Source organism: Salvelinus sp. IW2-2015, linkage group LG23 (genome assembly GCF_002910315.2).
Source record: "Salvelinus sp. IW2-2015 linkage group LG23, ASM291031v2, whole genome shotgun sequence".
Classification (NCBI taxonomy): Eukaryota; Metazoa; Chordata; class Actinopteri; order Salmoniformes; family Salmonidae; genus Salvelinus; species Salvelinus sp. IW2-2015.
In genome coordinates this window covers 4,903,657-4,921,943 of record NC_036863.1, presented here as the reverse complement: position 1 = coordinate 4,921,943, position 18,287 = coordinate 4,903,657, and the positions used below count along the sequence as shown (strand labels likewise).

The following is an 18,287-nucleotide window of genomic DNA, read 5'->3' as shown; positions in this document are numbered from 1 at the left end:
AGACATAAAAAGAGTGTATGATGCACATTCGATATTCTGTGTTTAGGTATTAGTCATGTCTATCTTATGTCAGGCTAAATAGCTTGTACCACTATAGCAGTTAGTTGTGGTCCGAGTGTAAAATGATGGCACCATGGAGCTGTCCATGTGCTGAAAACAGACTTTATGTACCCTGCACTAAATTCTCTCTGTCTTGTCTCTCTGTGGTGTCTCTCTGTGTGTGTGTCTCTTCTGTGTTGTGTGTGCCTTCTGTGTGTTGTGTGTCTCTCCTGTTCTCTCTCTGTCTCTCTCTCTCTCTCTTCTCTCTCTCCTTCTCTCTCTCTCCTCTCTCTCTCTTCTCTCTCTCTCTCCGTCTCTCTCTCTTCTCTCTCTCTCTCTCTCTCTCTCGCTCTCTCTCTCTTCTCTCTCTCTCTCTCTCTCTCTCTCTCTCTCTCTCTCTCTCTCTCTCTCCTCCTCTCTCTCTCTCTCTCTCTCTCTCTCTCTCTCTCTCTCTCTCTCTCTCTCTCTCTCTCTCTCTCTCTCTCTCTCTCTCTCTCTCTCTCTCTCTCTCTCTCTCTTCTCTTCTCTCAGCAGGAAATGTTATTATTATGTGGACATTTTGTTGAGGTTTTGATTTTTTTTTGTAAGAGACAATCATTTTAGGATCTACATCTGTCTGGCCTGAGACGAGCTCTGCTTTTCAAAGTATGGATGTGGTAAAGGCTTTGACACAACACAGACACTGCTTCTAGTTTATCTCCAATCACAAACTCGCTCACCTATAAAGGCATGTTACTAAGTAATTAGTCAGTGGACATAAACTGCCCCATTTAGTGAGTTCCGACTGCATAATCGGTGTCAAAAACATAGCATGATAAAAACAAAACTTAAAGACAGATTTAGTTCAATTGCCAGCTGGTAAATTGATTTCTTTGAAAAAACCTCATTAAAGAGAGAGAGACAGAGAGAGACACACACACACAGAGAGAGACACACACACAGAGAGAGACACACACACAGAGAGAGACACACACAGAGAGACAGAGACAGAGAGAATTTAGTGCAGGGTACATAAAGTCTGTTTTCAGCACCATGGACAGCTCCATGGTGCCATCATTTTACACTCGGACACACTAACTGCTATAGTGGTACAAGCTATTTAGCCCTGACATAAGATAGACATGACTAATACCTAAACACAGAATATCGAATGTGCATCATAACACTCGTTTTTTTCTTCTTTCAGTAAAACCAACCGTGATCCACACAGACATGTTTGTCAACAGTATTGGCCCAGTGAATGCTATCAATATGGTGAGTATATAGAGAGAGTCCCCTCTCAAATTACAATCTGCTGCTACTGCTTATTATTTATCCTATTGCCTAGTCACTTTATCCCTACCTATATTTACATACCTACCCCAATTATCTCGTAACCCTGCACATCGACTCGGTACCCCGTGTATATAGCCAAGGTATCGTTACTCACTGGGAGACTACATGGTTTTTGCTGTGAAGACCTATAGGGTGGATGAGTTAAGGCTGTTTGTGCAGTACTTTATATAGACAAGTTATCGTTACTCATTGTGTGTTTATTCCTTCTGTTATTATTGTTCTATTATTTCTCAAATTATTTTTTGATTTGAAATGTTTTGCATTGTTGGGAAGGGCCCCGTAAGTAAGCATTCCACTGTTAGTCTCCACCTGTTGTTTACCAAGCATGTGACACATACAGTTGGATTTAATTGATTTGATGTCTATCAGTAGCCGCCAATCATTGCATTYTTTCAGACATATTTTATTTACGTCATGGTTTGTTCATGTACATGCCAAGTTTGTTTTCAAAATAGATAGATACATTGAAAGCTGTAATGTTGATGAATTGCATTATGTAATGAATGGCATAATTGTGTTCTGATTGTGTTGCTTTCATGTCATGCCATGGATTGTTGCATAAATCAAACTTAAGATACCTTGCACAAGTTAATATCATAGCTTTTGTTTCATTGCCTTGGCTATGGTTGTCGGAAAGACATCCAGAATTCTATGGAGTAGGCCTATACAAACTTTATGGAATAAGCTACTCCAAGATGGTTGTTGCTATTTGTAGAGAGTACAGGAGTTACTGTAAGCTGGGCTGTAAATATAGGGCAGGGTGTGTAGGGTGAGATAAGTGGACTGCATTGCTTAGAGAGACTGCAACCACTGTGTCCCATTGTACTCCAGTTAAAATCCATGCTGAGGTTCCAATTCCATTGTTATTCAGCACAACAATCTCATCTCCACCATGGGCACGCGCCAAGCCACAGAGAAAATCTTAACACAAGCATGGCTCTGTTACTGTCATCGTGGGGTTTAAAGACAGTCACTCGTTTGATCTTCCTGTTCTTAATCACCTTGATCCTCCATAGCAACCAGCTCACATTTCTTAGTGTTTATGTATGTGTTTGCATGTGTGCGTTGTGTGTCTGTTTGTGTGTGAGTATACCTTTGTGTGTACGTGCAGGTCAAGACCATATTGATTGCCGTACATTCAGATGTAATCAGTGCTGGGTACGTTCACATGAAATCACATCATGGCTGTTGTTGAGGATTGTGGTGAAGATGCTAGCTTTTCTAAAGAGAAGAGGATTATGGGTCGGCTGATGATGCTGGAGTGTGTATCAAAGCATAAACAGTATAGAATGCAGGACTACTCACTTTGCCACAGCTTTAAGCAGCATCCATTTGGTGCAAGGCCTGCTTGGGTCGTAAGTTGAAATGTCCTGAAGAGACTAGCAAGATCCTGCTTTCTGGTCAGTAGTCATGGCGTTGGAGTTTAACCCGGAAGCTGTTGCTATAACAACATTTACAAATGCTTACCTGTGCATGCACAATTCCTATTCTGAACAGGAAGCAATCTAGCTACATTTATAATGGGAATCTGACTGGTAGCAGGAGGCTTACAGTATAGTATCCTCCAAACTGGTTTCAGTAGACTAAGGCTATGGAGGTAAAAGAGATACTAGATCAGTAGAAGTCTACGGGATGTTTGCAAATTTGGCCAAAACTGCATGTTTTAAAACTCCAGTTTTGGTCTTGATGTGTCAATGTACAGTATAGTTCATGTTCACAAATAAAATATTAATTGAATGATTGTTTTACCTTATTTAACCACGGAATCCCTAGTTTGACATAGGTTTTATGAAGTTTTATGAAGAGTTATGAAGTTTTAGGCAGCCTTTTTCCAACATACGGGTTATATGGAATCTGGTGCCGTGCTGTCGGCTTGTGGTCCCATGACTTGGGCAAGCCCCTGGCCATTTGATTAACAGCCAGCCATAAGCACCTGAAACAGTGCAATGTGCATTCTCTCATTCCTACGAGACAGACAGCCTACAGTAGTTGACCCGCTAGCTAGTTAGTAGTAAACACACATCTTCTCAAGAACAAAACATGTCACCCGAACAGGTAATGGAGCTACAGTGCATTCGAAAACTATTCAGACCCCTTGACTTGCCCCCCCCCCCAAAAAATACGTTACAGCCTTATTCTAAAATGGATTAAATATTTTTTTCCCTCATCAATCTACACACAATACCCCCAAAACAGGTTAGTCATTATTTCTGCAAATGTATAAAAAAATATATACAATACCAGTCAAAAGTTTGGACACCTACTCATTCAAGTGTTTTTATTTGTACTATTTTCTACATTGTAGAATAATAGTGAAGACATCAAAACTATGAAATAACACATATGGAATCATGTAGTAACCCAAAAAGTGTTAAACAAATCAAAATATATTTTAGATTTTAGATTCTTCAAAGGAGCCACCCTTTGCCTTGATGACAGCTTTGAACAATTGGCATTCTCTCAACCAGCTTCACATGGAATGTTTTTTCAACAGTCTTGAAGGAGTTCCCACATATGCTGAGCACTTGTTGGCTGCTTTTCCTTCACTCTGTGGTCCAACTCATCCCAAACATTCTCAGTAGGGTTCAGGTTGGGTGATTGTGGAGGCCAGGTCATCTGATGCAGCACTCCATCACTCTCCTTCTTGGTCAAATAGCTCTTACACAGCCTGGARGTGTGTTGGGTCATTGTCCTGTTRAAAAACAAATGATAGTCCCACTCAGCGCAAACCAGATGGGATGGCGTATCRMTGCAAAATRCTATGGTAGCCATGCCGGTTAAGTGTGCCTTGAATTCTAAATAAATCAGACAGTGTCACCAGCAAAGCACCCCCACACCATCACACCACCTCCTCCGTGCTTCACGGTGGGAACCACACCTGCGGAGATAATCCGTTCACCTACTCTGCGTCTCACAAAGACACTGCAATTGGAAGACCAAAAAATGTGGACTCATCAGACCAAAGGACAGATTTCCACTGGTCTAATGTCCGTTGCTCGTGTTTCTTGGCCCAAGCAAGTCTCTTCTTATTATTGTGTTGTCATGCGTTTCTGCCTTGCTATGTTGTTGTCTTAGGTCTCTCTTTATGTAGTGTTGTGTTGTCTCTCTTGTTGTGATGTGTGTTTTGTCCTATATTTATATTGTATTTATYTTTTGGTAGGCCGTCATTGTAAATAAGAATTTGTTCTAAACTGACTTGCCTACTTAAATAAGGGTTAAATTAAAAAAATTATGCTGCCACCATGCTTCACAGTAGGGATGTTGCCAGGTTTCCTCCAGACGTGATGCTTCGCATTCAGGCCGAAGAGTTCAATCTTGGTTTCATCAGACCAGAGAATCTTGTTTCTCATGGTCTGAGAGTCTTTAGGTGCCTTTTGGCAAACTCCAAGAAGGCTGTCAAGTGCCTTTTACTGAGGAGTGGCATCCGTCTGACCACTCTACCATAAAGGCCTGATTGGTGGAGTGCTGCTGAGATGGTTGTCCTTCTGGAAGGTTCTCCCATCTCCACAGAGGAACTCTGGAGCTCTGTCAGTGTGACCATCGGTTTCTTGGTCACCTCGCTGAACAAGRCCCTTCTCCCCCGATWGCTCAGTTTAGCCRGGCGGCCAGCTCTAGGAAKAGTYTTGGKGGTTCYAAACTTCTTCCATTTAAGAATGATGGAGRCCACTGTGTTTTTGGGGAACTTCAATGCTGCGAAAATGTTTTGGTACCCTTCCCCAGATCTCTGCCTCTACAAAATCCTGTCTCGGAACTCTAAGGACAGTTCCTTCGACCTCATGGCTTGGTTTTTTTCTCTGACATGCACTGTCAACTGTGGGACCKTATATWGAYRGGTGTGTGCCTTTCTAAATCATGTCCAATMAATKKAATTTATCACAGGTGGACTCCAATCAAGTTGTAGAAACATCTCAAGGATGATCAATGGAAACAGGATGCACCTGAGCTAAATGTTGAGTCTTGTAGCAAAGCTTCTGAATACTTATGTAAATAAGGTATTCCATTTATTTATTTATTTTTTATAAATTTGCAACAGTTAAAAAAAAAAAGAGTTTTCACCTTGTCATTACGGGTTATTGTGTGGAGATTGATGAGGAAAAACTATTCTTTAATCCATTTTAGAAATAGACTGTAASGTAAACATTTTTGGAAAAGTAAAGGGGTCTGAATACTTTCCGAATGACCTGTATATAGTCTATGCATAATATGTCTTTATTAAAGGTCGCTGGTTCGAATCCTGAGCCGACTAGGTTACAAATCTGTCATTGTGCCCTTGAGCAAGGCACTCAACCTTAGTTGCTCCTGTATGTCACTCTGGATACGCGCGTCTGCTAAATGACTTAAATGTAAATGTTTTACGTGTTGTTGTTTTTTATTGCGAAAGCCCATTATCTCAGAGACAGATCAGACTGGGGTGGAATGGGATGGACCCCTCTACTGTGTTGAGAAACAAAGGTGGGATAGGCAGTACATTTCAGCTCCCGCTTGGAAGGCCCAAATTAAAAGGCCAAGAGAGCCATGTCATTGAATTTGGGCTGTCCGTTTAAAAATGACACTAACAGCCAATTGAACTGGCATGAATGTCTGCGGGTAACAGGGTTGCTTTTTATTTCGTTCATGACTCTTTGTTATGGATTTGGGCTTTACTGTTAGTCATTATCTTTTCTACAATGCTTAGCCTATGTCCTCTCGCACACAAATCCACACATTTTTCTCTCTCTCTCTCTTTCTTTCTCTCTCTCTCTCTCCTATTCTCTCTTTCACTTTCCCTCTTTTTCTTCCTTCCTTGCTCTCTCTCTCTCTCACTCAAACACACACATGACCACACACACATACACTCCTCTCTCCTTTCTCCAGTGCTCTATTGAATAGCCTTCATATATATTTCCTAGGCCTGTTGAATGGGAGACAGAGAGCACTGCAGGAAGGGTTTTGTCAGAGTGAGAGCAAAGTGCTTCCCAGGGAGGTTATGAGGTTAGATAATGCCTCTGCTAAACAAGGGAAGCCAYTAATTGCCCCGTTAAACATTTCATTTTCAGGTTGAGGGGCTCAAGGTGGCCCAGTGCAGCTGCATTCTTTAATAGGAACAAAGGATTCATGGCCTGAAAGGAAGCCATTTTGCTTTGAGAAAATGCTCTGCCAATGTATCCCAGACAGCAGTTTTACCATGTAGTTGTAAAACTGCCCTCAGTTTAAACGGGTTCGGTGGAACATGGAGAGTGATTTGTATTCAACGTTCTGGAGGACACTCGTTCCTGTTTAGGGTCTCAGGGTGTTCTACAGTAGTTTTTATTCATTGTTTAATTTCAACACAGAATTTAACGTGTATTTACACTACCGTTCTAAAGTTTGTGGTCACTTAGACATTTCYTTGTTTTTGAAAGAAAATCACATTTTTGTCCATTAAAATAACATCAAATTGATCAGAAATACAGTGTAGACATTGTTAATTTTGTAAATGACTATTGTAGCTGGAAACGGCTGATTTTGAATGGAATATCTATATAGGCATACACAGGCCCATTATCAGCAACCATAACTCATGTGTTCCAATGGCACATTGTGTTTGCTAATCCAAGTTTATMATTTTAAAAGGCTAATTGATCATTAGAAAACCCTTTTGCAATTATGTTAGCACACCTGAAAACGTCTGTGCTTATTAAAGAAGCAATAAAACTGGCCTTCTTTAGACTAGTTGAGTATCTGGAGCATCAGCATTTGCGGGTTCGATTACAGGCTCAAAATGCCCAGAAACAAAGACCTTTCTTCTGAAACTCGTCAGTCTATTCTTGTTCTGAGAAATGAAGGCTATTCCATGAGAGAAATTGCCACTGAAGATCTCGTACAACGCTGTGTACTACTCCCTTCACAGAACAGCGCAAACTGGCTCTAACCAGAATAGAAAGAGGAGTGGGAGGTTCCGGTGCACAACTGAGCAAGAGGACAAGTACATTAGAGTGTCTAGTTTGAGAAACCAACGCCTCACAAGTCCTCAACTGGCAGCTTCATTAAATAGTACCCGCAAAACACCAGTCTCAACGTCAACAGTGAAGATTTTTATGATTTTTATATGATTTTTAATTCAGCGATTTTAGATGTGTATAATATTTATATATTGTTGCAAAATGCTATATATCCATTGTTTAGCTGGAATGCATTGTTCGTATCCTGTATATTTGACTGTGATATGTAGTTCTCTCACCTAGCTATCTTAAGATGAATTCACTTACTGTAAGGCGCTCTGAATAAGAACATCTGCTAAATGACTAWAATGTCAAATGTAAATGTTTTACGTACAGATCTCATATGTAGCATTTGTACAGTTCTTTATTAAAATGTAGTTATGTGTTACATTTGATTGTGTAAAACCTAGCAGTACTACTTATTTYTCTGAGAGTGAGTATTRTTAACCCATTATTAATTTCTCTGAAATTAAACCATCAAGTGATTTTAAACAAATACATTGCTGTCATTGAACAACCTCATGCCATGATTAGATAGTGGAAATAACACACCAATCTCTTTCATAATTTATTGAATAACCAACATTTCTGAAAACAGATACAGTCAGGTCCATTAGTATTTGGACAGTGACACAATTTGCATAACTTTGTCTCTGTACGCCACCACAATGGATTTGAAAGGAAACAATCAACATGTGCTTTAAGTGTATACTTTCATCTTTAATTTAAGAGTTTTGTCAAAATTATTGTATGAACCGTGTAGGAATTACAACCTTTTTTATACATAGCCCCCCAAYTTTAGGGGCTCAAAAGTWATTGGACAAACTAACATAATCATAAATGAAATTGTGAGTTGTAATACTTGGTTGCAAATCATTTACAGTCAATGACTGCCTGAAGTCTRGAACCCATAGACATCACCAGATGCTGGGTTTCYTCCCTGGTGATGCTCTGCCAGGCCTTTACTGCAGCTGTCTTCAGTTCCTGCTTGTAYTTGGGGCGTTTTATCTTCAGTTTTGCCTTCAGCAAGTGAAATGCATGCTCATTTGGATTCAGATCATGTGATTGACTTGGTCATTGCAGAACATTCCACTTCTTTGCCTTAAAGTCTTGGGTTGCTTTCGCAGTATGCTTCGGSTCATTGTCCATCTGCACTGTGAAGKGCCGTCMAATGAGTTTTGAAGCATTTGGCTGAATCTGAGCAAGTAATATAGCCCTAAACACATCAGAATTCATTCTGCTGCTTTTGTCAGCAGTCACATTACAATAAATACAAGGGAAACAGTTCCATTGGCAGCCATACTGTACATGCCCACGCCATAACACTACCTCCACCATGCTTCACAGATGAGGTGGTATGCTTCAGATCATGAGCAATTCCTTCCCTTCTCCATACTCTTCTCTTGCCATCACTCTGGTACAAGTTGATCCTTGTCTCATCTGTTTTTGAAGCGTATTAATAGTTTACATCTTGTGGTAAACCCTCTGTATTTACTCTGGTGAAGTCTTCTCTTGATTGTTGACTTCGACACAGATACGCCTACCTCCTGGAGGGTGTTCTTGATCTGGCCAACTGTTGCAAAGGGGTTTTTCTTCACCAGCAAAATAATCTGTCGTCCACCACAGTTGTTTTCCGTTGTCTTCCGGGCCTGTTGGTGTTCCTGAGCTCACCAGTGTGTTCTTTCTTTTTAATGTACCAAATAGTTGATTTGGCCACACCTAATGTTTTTACTATCTCTCTGATGGGTTTGTTTGGATTTTTCAGCCTAATGATGGCTTGCTTCACTGGCAGTGACAGCTCTTTGGACTTCATATTGAGGGTTAACAGTAACAGATTCCAAATGCAAATGCCACACTTGAAATCAACTCTAGACCTTTTATCTGCTTACTTGTAAATTAACTAATGAGTGAATAACACACACCTGACAATGGAACAGCTGAGCAGCCAATTGTCCAACTACTTTTGGTCCCTTTAATGTACCTCCCTTTAAGGGGGTACCACATATAATACATGCTGCAATTCCTACACCGTTCACCTGATTTGGATGTAAATACCCTTAAATTAAAGCTGAACGTCTGAACTTTCAGCTCATATTCATTATTTAATTTCAACTCCAATATGCTGTGGTAGACAGCTAAAATAATAATAACTTGGTCAATGTCCAAATATTTATGGACCTGATTAGGGTTGCAAAGGGTTGGAAACTTTCCGGTAAGTTTCTGGAAATTTTCCATGGGAAGTTAAGCCCTGGACTTTGGGGAATTTTGCTTAAATTCATGTAAAAAGTTAGCTTATAACGGTGAACCTTTTTTTGTGGGATACACATCAGGCAATTCTAGGTCTTGTGGCATGTTTTGGTTAAAATATCCCCAATTCAATGGAATTGCAACCCTCTGCATGCACAGTGCATTCTTCCATCACATGTGCAGTGCCCTCTTCCATGTACAGCTGATTCTCAAGATCTTGCACACTGAGATACTATTGAGCCCACACTACTACACTGTCTGAGTCAAGGACTACATGCTTTCTGGTAAGTTTTGATTACAATACTTGTTGGGGTGAATATATTTTATATGACATACATGATTGTTTTGTTAACTAGTAAATAGTAGCCTACAGCAAAGTGTGTTTAAATCATTTCTAACTTGTTAGCAATTTCTGCTAGTCAGTTTTTGCTACCATGTGGGTTTTAGGTTGYTTGAGCCTGCTAACTGAGGAGTGTTAATTCACCTGTTTCCATACATGTTTCATTTTAAGAAATGTATTTTACAAAGGAGTTGTTTAATCTAACTGCTTAACTATTTATCTGTACATGGAATTATATTTGGGGTTTTTCTACAAATTGTTTTCTAATCTTTCCAGGAAAATGCCACAGGCACTATCTGATGTGTGGAGACATTTCACTGCAGCTAATGTAGAAGGAAAAGCTGTGTACATTTGCAAATACTGTGCCAAATCATATGTGAAGAATGCAACAAAGATGCAGAATCATCCAGCAAAGTGCATAAAGTTCCCTCAGCGCTCACAACAAGCAACCTCTAACAAAAGTCCCTCTACTTCAWTTCGAGGTGAAAATGATAGCAACAGCTCATGGTCCTCCTGGAATCAGAAGTTTTCTTTACTCAATGGAGGAACGTAGTCAGAGAAATTCTGATTAATGTCTTGCTCAAGCTGTGTATGCAACTGGTTCACCTCTGATGCTCACAGGCAATGTGTATTGGAAGAGATTTTCTGAATGTTCTTTGCCCAGCATACACCCCTCCAACCAGACAGGCTTTATCTACTCATTTGCTGGATGCAGAGTTCAACAGAGTTCAAGTGAAGGTCAAGAAAATCATAGAGAAAGCAGACTGTATTGCAATCATCTCTGATGGGTGGTCGAATGTTCGTGGGCAAGGAATAGTTAACTACATCATCTACATCTCCACCCCTCAACCAGTATTCTATAAGAGCACAGACACAAGGGACAACAGACACACCGGTCTCTACATTGCAGATGAGCTGAAGGCAGTCATCAATGACCTTGGACAGAAGGTATTTGCACTTGTGACAGACATTGCTGCGAACATGAAGGCTGCTTGGTCTAAAGTGGAGGAGTCCTACCCTCACAACACACCCATTGGCTGTGCTGCCCATGCATTGAATCTGCTCCTCAAGGACATCATGGCACTGAAAACAATGGATATACTCTACAAGAGAGCCAAGGAAATGATTAGGTATGTGAAGGGTMATCAAGTTATAGCAGCAATCTACCTCACCAAGCAAAGTGAGAAGAATAAGAGCACCACATTGAAGCTGCCCAGCAACACCCGTTGGGGTGGTGTTGTCATCATRTTTGACAGTCTCCTAGAGGGGAAAGAGTCTCTCCAAGAAATGGCCATATCACAGTCTGCCTATATGGACAGCCCCATCAAGATGATCCTCCTGGATGATKTATTTTGGAAGAGAGTGGTAAGCAGCCTGAAACCTATAGTAGTAGCCATTGCACGGATTGAGGGAGACAATGCCATCCTGTCTGATGTTCAGACTCTGCTTGCAGATGTAAGAGAAGAAACCCGTACTGCCCTGTCCACTTCACTGTTGCTCCAAGCAGAGGAAACTGCAGTTCTGAAATACATCACAAAGCGTGAAGACTTCTGCCTGAAGCCCATACACGCGGCAGCGTACATGTTGGACCCAAAGTATGCTGGCAAGAGCATCCTGTCTGGTGAAGTGCATCAACAAGGCCTATGGTGTCATCACTACCGTGTTTCGCACCTTGGCCTGGATGAGGGCAAGGTTCTTGGCAGTCTGGCGAAGTACATTTCCAAGCAAGGGCTTTGGGATGGAGATGCAATATGGCAGTCGTGCCAACATATCTCATCASCCACCTGGTGGAAGGGACTTTGTGGATCTGAGGCTTTCCCCTGTTGCCTCCATCATCCTCCAAATCCCACCAACATCTGCCGCCTTAGAGCACAACTGGTCATTGTTTGGGAACACACACACCAAAGCACGCAACAGGCTGACCGATACAAGGGTTGAAATATTGGTGGCCATCAGGGCAAATTTGAGGCTTCTTGAGCCTGACAACCAGCCATCCTCAACAAGGTTGGAAAGTGACAGTGAAGATGAGGCCTCAATCTAATGTTCAAGAGGTGGACATTGAGGAGATCCAGGGAGAAGACATGGAAGCCTGAGAGGAAGACAACCATAGCTTTAGTTTCTAGACTATMATTTTACAGATGTATGTAGAAAACGTTTTTGCGAGATGCGATGGATCATTGGGGATCATTAAATATACTCATTTTTTTTGTTCATTGAAATCATTCCATGCTAAGAGTCAACTCATTTAATTAAATTTCAATTCGTAACTAAATTGTTGGAAATTATATTGGAAGGATTTAATAATTTGCAATTATGTCTACTTATGATAAAGTTAAAGGTTAATGTTTCTTTTTCCATATGATATGGTAAATATATCCAATGYAAAAAACATCTACATTTAAATGGTAATAATATTAATTTGCATATATTTCCGTTAATTCCCATATGTCACCGTTAATTCCCATATATTCCCGTTAATTCCCACGGAAAGTTTCCACCTCTGAATATTCCCTATGATGTGTAACCCTAGACCTGACTGTATATAGCATTTTGGAATGAAACTTCCAAAGATGACTATGGATGGAATCAACTCAACTGCCATAGTGATAGGCAATTAGGCAGTGTTTATTTACTACTGCCTGTGTATACACTTCTTATTCTGAAAACAGGATGCATATACCTGTGAGTGGGGTCTAGCTAGTAATATTAGGTTCCTACAGTAGTAAAAAACATTCTCTGATCCCCGCACATTGACTCGGTACCGGTACCCCCCGAATATAGCCTCGTTACTGTTATTTTATTTTTGGTATTTAATTATTTGTTTATTTCTTTTCAACTTTTTTTTATTTCTTAACACTTATTTTTCTTAACTGCATTGTTGGTTAAGGGCTTGTAAGTAAGAATTTCACAGTAAGGTCTACACCTGTTTTGTTCGGCGCATGTGACAAATAAAATTTGATTTGATTTGACCTTGTATAATACCGCACYGCGGGTTTAATAGAATCAAGCCTGTTTTTTTCCCCTCCGCAGGAGTACACCATCGACATATTTTTTGCCCAGACGTGGTATGACCGGAGGTTGAAGTTCAACAGTACCATGAAGGTCTTGCGTCTCAACAGCAACATGGTGGGCAAGATCTGGATCCCCGACACCTTCTTCCGCAACTCTAAGAAGGCCGACGCCCACTGGATCACCACACCCAATCGTATGCTCCGGATCTGGAACGACGGACGGATACTCTACACACTGCGGTGAGATGTTGTCCAATGAAGAAGCACCACTGGGAGACACTGACACAAATGAGGAAACAGACGGTCTCCAGTTGACTGTATTTGACAGGCGGTAGTTGATTGAGCTTGACTGATTGCGCTTCAGACCACATTAATCATCCTAATTTGGTGCCTCTGGTTAAGAAAGAAGAGTAGCTTCAGCCTGGCTAGCTAGCTAACTCTCYCTCACACTGTCTAATGAGAAGATGAACTTTGGTGGACTGGACTCCTCAACCCAGCAGTGATTGATGTTCTCCCAGAATGCAACCACAGTTCATTAATTAATTAGGGAACTCCAATCTCACCAATGACTAATTTATAATTTAAWWWWWWKTTTTATTTTTWTTATTTAACCTTTATTTAACTAGGCAAGTCAGTTAAGAACAAATTCTTATTTACAATGATGGCCTAGGAACAGTGGGTTAATTGCCTTGTTCAGGGGCAGRACGACAGATTTTTACCTTGTCAGCTCATGGATTCAATCTAGCAACCTTTCGGTTACTGACCCAACGCTCTAAGTCCACTGACCAATAGAAATCAGACAGGATAGTTACAGAACAGAATACGTTATATGCTTTGTTGACAACCCCGACCAGCACAGCAGATGCAAACTGTGTTTTTCTGTTTGTAGGTTGACTATTGATGCCGAGTGCCAGCTTAAACTGAACAACTTCCCAATGGATGAGCACTCCTGTCCGCTGGAGTTTTCCAGCTGTAAGTCTTGCCATGTGCTCTCTACTACCCCACCATCACTCTCACTCTTGTCTCTCTCGCTCACACACTCTCTCTCTCTCCATGGCCTCCACATGCCACTCTCTCTCTCTCTCCATGGCCTCCACATGCCACTCTCTCTCTCTCTCCATGGCCTCCACATGCCACTTTGAGGAGATCCCGGGAGAAGACATGGAAGCATGAGAGGAAGACAACCATAGCTTAGTTTCTAACTATCATTTTACAGATGTATGTAGAAAACGTTTTGCGAGATGCGATGGATCATTGGGATCATTAAATATACTCATTTTTTTGTTCATTGAAATCATTCCATGCTAAGAGTCAACTCATTTAATTAAATTTCAATTCGTAACTAAATTGTTTAAAAAAATTATATATTGGAAGGATTTAATAATTTGCAATTATGTCTACTTATGATAAAGTTAAAGGTTAAGTGTCTTTTTCCATATGATATGGTAAATATATCCAATGTAAAAAAACATCTACATTTAAATGGTAAAATATTAATTTGCATATATTTCCGTTAATTCCCATATGTCACCGTTAATTCCCATATATTCCGTTAATTCCCACGGAAAGTTTCCACCTCTGAATATTCCCTATGATGTGTAACCCTAGACCTGACTGTATATAGCATTTTGGAATGAAACTTCCAAAGATGACTATGGATGGAATCAACTCAACTGCCATAGTGATAGGCAATTAGGCAGTGTTATTACTACTGCCTGTGGTATACACTTCTTATTCTGAAAACAGGATGCATATACCTGTGAGTGGGGTCTAGCTAGTAATATAGGTTCCTACAGTAGTAAAAACATTCTCTGATCCCCGCACATTGACTCCAGTACCGGTACCCCCCGAATATAGCCTCGTTACTGTTATTTTATTTTGGTATTTAATTATTTGTTATTTCTTTTCAACTTTTTTTATTTCTTAACACTTATTTTTCTTAACTGCATTGTTGGTTAACCTCTAACGAGCCTCTACCCGGTCCGGAGCACCCCCACCCCCCCACACACTGATTAGCATAGCTAGCATAGCTCACAAGTAGATAGTAGCATCTAAATATCATTAAATCACAAGTCCAAGACACCAGATGAAAGATACAGACTTGTGAATAAAGCCACCATTTCAGATTTTTAAATGTGTTACAGGGAAGACAAAATATGTAAATCTATTAGCTACACGTAGCAAAATACACCACTATTCAACTCCATCATTTCTACTCCTTCAGTGCTATCACCAATTCGGCTCAACTAAGATATTGAATCCACTAACAAGAAAAAACCTCTTCAGATGACAGTCTGATAACATATTCATGGTATAGGATAGTTTTTGTTAAAAAAAAGTGCATATTTCAGGGGAAAATCACAGTTTACAATTGCACCGACCATCACAAATCGACTAGAATTACTAGATAGAGCAACGTGTATGACCAATTTACTCATCATAAAACATTTCATAAAATAGACAAAGCATAGCAATGGAAAGACCCAGTTCTTGTGATTTCAGACCATATTTCAGATTTTCTAAGCGTTTTTCAGCGAAAACACAATAAATCGATAAGTTAGCATACCACATGTGCAAACGTTACCAGAGCATCGATTCCAGCCAAAGAGCGCTATAACGTAATCACCGCCAAAAATATATTAATTTTTCACTAACCTTCTCAGAATTCTTCCGATGACACTCCTGTAACATCATTTTACAATATACATATACAGTTTGTTCGAAAAGGTGCCATATTTAGCCATACAAAACCGTGGTTACACAATAAAAATACAGGAAATCAAGCCTCAATATGTCTGACGTCATCTATCAGAGTGATCTAGTGTTAATTGAAAGCTAATCATATACTTGACTAAAAAATACAGGGTTGACAGGAATCGAAAGACAAATTAGTTCTTAATGCAACCGCTGATTTACATTTTTAAAATATCCTTACTTTTCAATACAGGGTTCGCCAATGAAGCTATACCAAACAAAATGGCGAAATATGCGTTTAAAAATTTCGACAGAAACACGATTTATCATATTAAATATTGCTTACTTTGAGCTGTTCTTCCATCAGATTCTTGGGCAATGTATCCTTTATGTTATAAACGTCTTTTGGTCGATAGATGTCCTCTGTCCTTCGAAATGTCCACCACCAACGACCGACACCCCAAAACGTGTCCAAAGTTTCAGAGTGCACACAAATAAATTCCTCAAAATCGCACTAAACGGATATAAATGCTATAAAACCGTTCAAATAACTACATTAGATGTTTTTAACAAACTATAACGACTGAAAACATGACCGGAGAAATATTGCTGGTAGACAACGATTTGGAACGAGGCAAGTCCGATGGCCTTCACGCTTCAGGCGCACGACGAGAAAGGCGGTCCCTATACATTTTGTGGTTTTATAATGGCGGGATTGTGCAATAGACTTCATTCAAAACGTGATGACGTACAGACACCCAGAGGAAGACGTAGGCAGTGTCGGTTTCTTCATAGCATTCACTGTCGCCTTAAAAACAGACTCCAGATCAGGGGTAAAAATTTCTGAAATCTGAACCCTGTCATGAAAGTGCTGTAGAAATTGTTCTGTACCACTCAGAGACAAAATTCCAACTTCTATAGAAACTAGAAGGTGTTTTCTATCCAATAATAACAATAATATGCATATTGTACGATCAAGAATTTAGCACGAGGCAGTTTAATTTGGAGACCCAAATATGCTAATGCGGAACAGCACCCCCTATAGTTCCAAGAAGTTAAGGGCTTGTAAGTAAGAATTTCACAGTAAGGTCTACACCTGTTTTGTTCGGCGCATGTGACAAATAAAATTTGATTTGATTTGACCTTGTATAATACCGCACTGCGGGTTTAATAGAATCAAGCCTGTTTTTTCCCCTCCGCAGGAGTACACCATCGACATATTTTGCCCAGACGTGGTATGACCGGAGGTTGAAGTTCAACAAGTACCATGAAGGTCTTGCGTCTCAACAGCAACATGGTGGGCAAGATCTGGATCCCCGACACCTTCTTCCGGAACTCTAAGAAGGCCGACGCCCACTGGATCACCACACCCAATCGTATGCTCCGGATCTGGAACGACGGACGGATACTCTACACACTGCGGTGAGATGTTGTCCAATGAAGAAGCACCACTGGGAGACACGACACAAATGAGGAAACAGACGGTCTCCAGTTGACTGTATTTACAGGCGGTAGTTGATTGAGCTGACTGATTGCGCTTCAGACCACATTAACATCCTAATTTGGTGCCTCTGTTAAGAAAGAAGAGTAGCTTCAGCCTGGCTAGCTAGCTAACTCTCTCTCACACTGTCTAATGAGAAGATGAACTTTGGTGGACTGGACTCCTCAACCCAGCAGTGATTGATGTTCTCCCAGAATGCAACCACAGTTCATTAATTAATTAGGGAACTCCAATCTCACCAATGACTAATTTATAATTTAAAAAAATGTTTTATTTTTTTTTATTTAACCTTATTTAACTAGGCAAGTCAGTTAAGAACAAATTCTTATTTACAATGATGGCCTAGGAACAGTGGGTTAATTGCCTTGTTCAGGGGCAGAACGACAGATTTTTACCCTGTTCAGCTCATGGATTCAATCTAGCAACCTTTCGGTTACTGACCCAACGCTCTAAGTCCACTGACCAATAGAAATCAGACGGGATAGTTACAGAACAGAATACGTTATATGCTTTGTTGACAACCCCGACCAGCACAGCAGATGCAAACTGTGTTTTCTGTTTGTAGGTTGACTATTGATGCCGAGTGCCAGCTTAAACTGAACAACTTCCCAATGGATGAGCACTCCTGTCCGCTGGAGTTTTCCAGCTGTAAGTCTTGCCATGTGCTCTCTACTACCCCACCATCACTCTCACTCTTGTCTTCTCTCCGCTCACACACTCGTCTCTCTCTCCATGGCCTCCACATGCCACTCTCTCTCTCTCTCCATGGCCTCCACATGCCACTCTCTCTCTCTCTCCATGGCCTCCACATGCCACTTTCTCCTCTCTCCATGGCCTCCACATGCCACTCTCTCTCTCTCTCCATGGCCTCCACATGCCACTTTCTCTCTCTCTCCATGGCCTCCACATGCCACTTTCTCCCTCTCTCCATGGCCTCCACATAGCCACTTTCTCTCTCTCCATGGCCTCCACATGCCACTTTCTCTCTCTCTCCATGGCCTCCACATGCCACTTTCTCTCTCTCCAGTGCCTCCACATGCCACTTTCTCTCTCTCTCCATGGCCTCCACATGCCACTTTCTCTCTCTCTCCATGGCTCCCACATGCCACTTTCTCTCTCTCTCCATTGGCCTTCCACAAGCCACTTTCTCTACTATCCAT

At 40.8% G+C, this 18,287-nt stretch overlaps 1 protein-coding gene across 3 annotated transcripts in view; it reads left to right on the top strand.

Annotated features, from left to right (window-relative positions):
* LOC111950790 (gamma-aminobutyric acid receptor subunit gamma-2) overlaps positions 1–18,287 on the top strand; it is a 94,638-nt gene that overhangs the window by 14,982 nt on the left and 61,369 nt on the right. For 2 of the 3 annotated variants that reach the window (XM_070434315.1, XM_070434314.1), the window contains exons 1-2: positions 16,894–17,048; positions 17,693–17,775. In XM_070434315.1, the coding sequence (XP_070290416.1) occupies positions 16,894–17,048; positions 17,693–17,775 (238 nt within the window). Of the gene's footprint in view, positions 1–1,225; positions 1,294–12,951; positions 13,173–13,821; positions 13,905–16,893; positions 17,049–17,692; positions 17,776–18,287 lie in introns of those variants that run through there. The other variant, XM_023968673.2, reaches the window with a different exon arrangement.